This window comes from Plectropomus leopardus, chromosome 9 (genome assembly GCF_008729295.1).
Source record: "Plectropomus leopardus isolate mb chromosome 9, YSFRI_Pleo_2.0, whole genome shotgun sequence".
Lineage (NCBI taxonomy): Eukaryota > Metazoa > Chordata > Actinopteri > Perciformes > Serranidae > Plectropomus > Plectropomus leopardus.
This window is the reverse complement of record NC_056471.1, coordinates 19,904,618-19,911,807: the sequence shown is the minus strand read 5'-3', so window position 1 is coordinate 19,911,807 and position 7,190 is coordinate 19,904,618. Positions and strand designations below refer to the sequence as shown.

Sequence of the window (7,190 nt, the reverse complement as noted above, 5' to 3'; positions counted from 1 at the left end):
TAAACAGCCAATACAATGGAAGTTCCTCTCAGGCGCATAAAGTCTGTAAAACCTACTATTAATTTTGCTCTTGGCTCATGTCATTCATCTTAGTAATGTTTTATACATTTTTAAAGACATCAACATTTTTTATAGCCACCCCAAAAATCTACAAAATGTCAAAAAAGGTTCTGCAGTATATGTACACTGCTTTGCAGCCAATTGATTTCACTGTTTCCCAAAGTTGATCCTCACTAACAATTTATTCTTGCAAACTGTACGCAAGGGTTGTCATGATACTATTCTAAACTTTAATGCAATACTAGTATATAATAATAATAAAAACATGATACTCAATACCATGGCAAAAAGAAAAAAAAGTTGTAGGCACACAAACATTTTTTCCCTCTTAATTTTTTTTTAACAATCTGCGCACAATGTTGGTACAGAAAAAGTCACTGAGCACATGTGACATGCTCATGTAAAGTGGTGGTTTTGTTGTTGGAGAGAATCTCGTGACAGCCACAGGTTGACATAATTTTTCCTCCCTGTTTTAGTTGTGCAGCCTTGGGTTGAAAATTGGATTGTAGATTTTTTTTTTTTAATATATACCTCTGGTACTCCTGATGCTTTGGAATATGGATGAGCGAGTAGACGATTATCTGTTTCTGTTCACTCAACTAAATTATCTGTATCCACATCTGTGCTTGGAGTGAGCAGAGATTGAACTGGAAGTAGGTGTGGTTTAATCTGAAAGTGGATGGGACCAAAACAAATACTGTATGCACAGTAACTGAGGATCTACCTAAATTTGGTTTACATACACGTCACTGCTGATTGGGTAGCACGTCTGACACCCACCGAACCCGAGAAAGCATACTTCAAAGCCTGTTTAATACCATTTTGAGGTAACATGCTTAGTCTGGAAACTGCAGTTTTCAGATAGAACGTGCCCCTGATACTGATACGGTTTGATTAGGAGTTTCTATATTTATTATTTATTAGAAAACTATATCCAGAACAATCTCAGGATTGAGCTTCAGATCATTTTTGATCACAGGAGTGTGAGATTGAATACGGCTACCCAAATGAGGACAGATATTTCACTTGGATGATTATCTGCACCTAATATTATTTCATCTGAGTACTCGGCTAAACCCTACTTTCGAATGTATAATTTATGGAGACTGTATCCTTTTAAACATGTGGTATTTGGAAAGTATCAATACTTCTGATAACCTTATTGTGTACCCTACAGCAGTGAGCAAGAGCACTGAAGGGTGCAGCAGGATCTCAGAGAAATGTCAGCGAAGAAAACATGGGTGATAATTTCGCAGTGAATCATTCCTTTTAGGGGCTGCAAAGAACTACAAATCTTTTGAAAAAAAAAACTTTATTAGTGTGGGTTTTAGTGGAGTTTTTCATAGTGTGAATGCTGTTTCAAAGAATTTCACAGCTCAACAGAACATTATTCTGGGCTGAAGAGTTGCCCAGTTTAAAGATGGTGAATATGAACTCTTGTTTTTGGCTCTAAGCAGAATCCTCCTGTAACCATGAGTATGAATGTGTATGTGTACACCCCTCTGCATGCTGCTCTGTGACTTGTTCAGTGATTATAGCTATTGTGAGAATGTGATATTTCTCTTTGTTTATGGGCGACAGTGCCTCTGAAGTACAATCACATTGGCCAGATGATGACCAAAACCAAGCAAATACTCTTTAACTTGATATTGTGCTCAGGATTTTCAAATAAATATTGAATGATTAAAAATATTGATGAGTTACTTGAGACAAAATGTGGCTTCTCATGGCTTATGATTAATAAAAAGAAACCTATGATTAAACTTGTACTGTGCCTGAAATACCAACATTATATAATCTATTACAATCAAGTAAGTTTGTTAAAGAGACATGAGAGCTTGGAGGTTATTTATAAAAAAATATTTTACTTGGAAAAACTCACAAAATCAACATTCACAGACCGGAAAACTGCGATCACGAAGGCATAGTCAGAACTTTGAGTAGTGCATGAGTCTCACTTTTTTGTGAAAAATCCAAACTGAAATGCAGCTTTGCTTCTGTGTTGCTAGGAAACTAACTTTCCCATCCTCGCCTTTCTATTTTCAGAAGCGACATCTTTAGTTCCCTATTGACTGCTTCCCGAGTATTCTGGATAATTTACATCCCTAGTTCCTATGCTCGCCTCATAAACACCTGAAGGAGACAAAGTAACACGATTCAAGATGTGAGAATATTCTTTAGTTGGTTTGTGATCAGCTGAGGTTGAACACAGCGTCTCTCAGTTTGAGGCTTCATTTGGCGAGTTGAGCCGGTGGGCTCAAACTTCCTCGCTGGCGCTGTTTGTTTGGTTAATCCCGTCTGCTGGGCTGCTCTTCAGGCTGAGGGAAAACATGCCTCGGTACATGGCCCTCTCTTTTTGCAAGTCCAGATTCAGTTTCTCCTCAGCCCTCTGCAGGTGCTTCCTCACATTGGCATCTGAAGAAAAATGAATGTTATTTTAAAAAGGGATACTAACATAGAGTAATGCTAGAGACATTACATGTATGGATATGATCAATCCAGCAGTTCTGTGACAGAGCCAAATATTACAGAACGGGCTGACTTCACCGAGCCGTGCTTTTCTTACCATTCGGCTGCTCTCTGCAGGCCTCAGTGAGGTACTGTTTGGCCGTCTGTGCATCTCCCATCTCCAGAGTGGCTACTCCTGCCCTGTATAGTGCTTTGACATCACCTGGTCGCCACTGCAGCACTCGCAGACTGTAGTCCAAAACACGAGAGTAGTCGACATTCTGTCTCTGCAGCAAACAGGCTGAAAGAGATATATTTGTACATATAAAATACTGTACATAACTGTGCCCAGCTGCCAATCTCCCTCATGAGGCAGTGATGAAAAAGCTCTCTTGGGAGCGTCACTGAATTGCAGAGAGATTTGTTGGTTGGGCATATTCATATTGAAATGATCATTAGGACTCCATATTAAATAAGCTACTTAACAAATCTATTTAAGTCATGCTCAGTGTTGTAAAGAGCAACTACTTGAATAGATTTTGACAGATATATTTAAGTCATATATAGTATTTGTTCTACTTGTGATGTTTTATCTACCAGCTAAGTTGTTGTAGCAGTCCACTTGTGTGTTTCTCAGTAAAGCCTCCTGTTCAGGTGTGAGAGCAGGGATCTCAGGTCCAAACCCTTTCAGTGACGTCATCACATCAGAGTCGAGACCCCTAAGGACCAGCAGAGCCCGGTGATAACGCCCGATGGCTGAGCGAATGTTCTTCTCCCTGTAGAAAGCGTTCCCTTCGGTTTTTATTTGGGCCGCTTCCTCTAGCAAAGTCCAAACTGGCTTTACAGAAGTCCATCGGTGTCCAGAAAAGCTCGGTTCTGGTGCTGCTGCTGCTGCTGCCCCCTTCACATCTAGACTCTCATCTCCTCCTCCAGCCTCCATTTCTGCAGTGGAGCTCATTAGCTGTGAAATAAATAAAGAAACATCATGTCCATTATCCATTGTGTTATGTAAGAACAGCACCACATTTTAAGCCAATATGATAAACATCAGGGTTCTCCCTACCATTAAAAGACTTTGGTGCTGTTTTTTCACAGCGCCTGAGCAGACAGAAGAGACAAAAACTATGCTGTGACATGTTTCAGTGTCACGTTTTAGTGTCATTGTTTTGGAGAGAAAGAGAGCATTACAGATAATTCTCCTCCCAGTAAAAATCTCCAGAACAAAAAACACTGGCTACATTAACATGCAGGCCAATATTCCACTATTATTCCAAATATGATGATATTCTGAATTTGAAACGGTCATATACACATCATATTCCATTTCCATCATCTGAATTAGGCCCTTTTATAAATGTAGTATTTTCTGATTAAGATGTGGGATACCCTGGTATTATTCAGGTTTCAATAGCATTCTTTGGGCATGAATACAGAGCATTCAGAGAATGCATCTCAATTTGAGTTTTTACCACAGTTTGCAACACAAGGCCTCTTACCAAAGCCACAGCTCACATTCCTGGTTGGAAGAGGAAACACACATACTTTTAAACATTATGAGAGACTTGGAAATCAACAGCCCTGTGCAAATATTGCAACACCAACCTTTTCAAGAAGGTGGAGGAAAGAAATGAAAGAGGGAGGCTGTGGTCACATGATATAATATATCCACCACCAGAAGAAATCTTTGGAAAAAAAAATCCTATTTTGATGCTAATAATAATAATATAATAATTAATGATGATAATAACAATAATGATAAATAACTTTATTTGTATAATACCTTTCATACAAGAAATGCAGCCCAATGTGCTTTACAAAAAGAAATTACATGCACCAAATGCTTCACATGAAAAGAAATGAAAGATTAAAAAACATAATAAAACCTGCTTGTTAAAGTAAGATAAGATCAGAATAGAATACATAGATTACATCTTCACATGGATAAAACCCACTTGGTGATACTTATAAAAGTGAGATAAAAATAAGGATAAAAATATAATGCACAGAATGCATAACATAAGATGAAAAATAAAACCCATTAAGATACGAATAATAATAAAGCTAAAAATAGAGTGTATAAAATGCATGAAATAACAGAAGCAAAATCAGCTCCAGCATGTCCACTTTTAGATATTTTTATGTAATAAACAGCATGCTAGGGCACATTAATTGGAAGTATGCACAGCTGCATGTAAACAGGTAAAAAAAAACAAAAAAACAATATTAACTGAATATTTATTTTTCATTAGCCATGTATCCAGCTTTGGACATATATTGTCTTTTTGGAATACGGGGGAAAAAATTGTAATTTTAGTCCTATGTTCACAGTAAATTTTAGCTGGTTGCAATTTTGCAATCCTCACCGCTAGATGGCACTAAATACTTGACACTGCTCCTTTAATGGAGGAGAAGGAGCGCTGTTGGATTTTATTGTCACACATCTGCCTCTCACTGGTAAGTTTCTGACTGATGCCTGAGATCATTTCATAAAGGCTGCAGTTTACTGATGTCGCTTTTTGAACACGATCATTTTGGTTTCGTGTATCAGCAGCCACCTCACTTAAAGACACTGCAGGAGTACACGTTGGCTTTCATTTTCATTACTGACACTTTGCTATTTAGTGTATTTGTGGCATTGCTGAGAACAGTTAGCTTCTGTCTGTCGACAGCAGAACGTCATTACGTCAGACGTCATTATCGGAATGCGTCATTTGGAACGTTTAAAACGCACTTAAACGAACGTTCTGTAGCGTTTCAGCAGAGCGTCAGCGGGTTTGTAGCTTCAGCTAACCGAGCGAGGAAAGTTACCGTGCTAACTGCACCCATTCACACACTAGCAGGCTCATTCTGCTCAGTGCGGGATGCGTACAGCTTTTCAGCGAATCTGTCCTTCAAAGTGTGAAGGCTGAAATGCTCACCTTATACTGCTGGAGAGATGATTAACGGACAGCTACTTCTTGCAGTTGACAGTCATTCTGCTGCTGCTGCTGTTTAGGCGCTTCCTTGTTTTCTTAAGAAGTGGTCAAAACTTTGACTTCATGCAGCGTTACTGCCACGACAAGGCCGAACCAGGAATTACATAAACACAGCTTTCAGAATATGTTTTGGTATAATTTCTTTTTTGAAGTGAGTGATAAAAAACCTAATAAGGTTTTTCCAGCAAAACTCTCTCCATTGTATTGAATTTGAAGTTTTCCATTGAATCTCACATAGCTGTTCCCAAGTTTCTTTATTTAGAACTAAGTTCCCTTCCATTTCCCATTTCTGTTTTACATGGAGCGAGTTACCTTTCATTTGTTGCAGACCCCTATAGAGCCTTGAAACAGTTATGTATGCGCTTATGAAGACTTTTAATAAAATATTGTCCCGTTGCTCTTGTTTAATCTCTTTCACAATTTTCTCAATATAGTGACGAACTTGTAGAAATCTATAGAAATCATCATTATTCAAGCCATATTGTGTTCTTAGGTTTTGAAAACTGTTCACTGTCCCCTTATTCAAAAATGTGCAATATGCTGTCAATCCATGAGTTACCCATCCTTGAAACCTTGCATCACAGTTTTTAGGTAGGAAGTCTGGATCAAAAGCGCACCATCTCAACACTTTGATTCCCTCCTTAAGATTGTTTTGAGCTATTGCCTTATTCCACCATTTAAGTGGCAAACGAATCCAATGATTTCCCGACTCAATTAACTTATCCATCAACCCTTTATTTCCTATTGCCGCTTGGATCGGGAACTCTCCTTATAGTCCCCTCAAGCTCCTTCCATTTAGCGTTATATTCTGGATTACACCAGCATACTAATGATCTCAATTGGGCTGCTATGAAATAGTCCTTTAAACATGGGAGCGCGACCACAAATATTTTCAACTTTATTTCATTTTATTTCATATTTTTGTGACCAAGTTTTTATTATTTTTTCTGTATAATTTTCAATTCAGTTTGGAGGTAACAATTCACATGAAAGTGCCCTAACAGAAATACAATTTACAAAACTCATCCATTCAGTTATGCAGTTCCAGAAACATTATGCAATTTTATTTTTTGAGTTGACCAATTTTTAATTGGGTTGTTTGACATGGCTTTCCAGTTCTGTACTGAGAGTAACAACACACACAAAAATGACTGACACCTAGGTATCTTCCCCAATGGAGAAAAAACAGTTTGAGCTATAGACGGTTACGCTGATTCATCAGGTTGTTTGATGAGTTTAAGGTTTGTTTTTCCATATTTTTTGAAGGTTAAGCCAGTCATACCAGCTTGTGATGGTCACTCTAGATGGTTTATCCACTGAAGTTCCTGCAAAACTGACACTAAATTAATGCTTAAGTATGGAGATATGACAGTGTCATGAGGGGGGAGTATGAAAAACAAAATGCAAATCAGTCAAGTCTGCTGTCATGGGATATGTGTGATGCAAAATGGGTGCAGCTTGATAAGGCTTGTCACACCAGCATGTCTGGTTCTGTATCCACCCAGTTTAGCTATCAAAGACCAGCAAGAACAATCTAAGATCATTTTCAACCAACTGAAACAAACTAAAACCAGCTACCAGCATAAGTTGGTTTTTAGGTGTTTTTTTCAGCAGTTGTGTTAGTAATAGGACCATAATTACCTATTAAGCATGGGGGGTGCTTTAAGGAGCCAACATGGGCCACAGACACACTGTCTTTTTTAAAAT

At 38.2% G+C, this 7,190-nt stretch overlaps 1 protein-coding gene across 1 annotated transcript; it reads right to left on the bottom strand.

The window, feature by feature from the left end:
* Positions 1 to 453: 453 nt before the first annotated feature.
* Positions 454 to 5,505, bottom strand: ttc9c (tetratricopeptide repeat domain 9C). Its single transcript, XM_042493948.1, has 4 exons — positions 5,427 to 5,505; positions 3,106 to 3,469; positions 2,627 to 2,809; positions 454 to 2,475 (listed from the first exon to the last, which is right to left on the bottom strand). The coding sequence occupies exons 2-4, from the start codon at positions 3,464 to 3,466 to the stop codon at positions 2,318 to 2,320; spliced, it is 702 nt and encodes a 233-aa protein (XP_042349882.1). The 5' UTR covers positions 3,467 to 3,469; positions 5,427 to 5,505; the 3' UTR covers positions 454 to 2,317.
* Between the last annotated feature and the right edge of the window lie 1,685 nt (positions 5,506 to 7,190).

Coding starts and splice junctions, on each gene's coding strand:
- ttc9c (XM_042493948.1), bottom strand. CDS start 3,466: ATGAGCTCCACTGCAGAAATGGAGGCTGGAGGAGGAGATGAGAGTCTA. Junction 2,810..3,105: donor CTGCTACAACAACTTAGCTG/GTAGATAAAACA, acceptor TATCTCTTTCAG/CCTGTTTGCTGCAGAGACAG. Junction 2,476..2,626: donor CTGCAGAGAGCAGCCGAATG/GTAAGAAAAGCA, acceptor ATTTTTCTTCAG/ATGCCAATGTGAGGAAGCAC.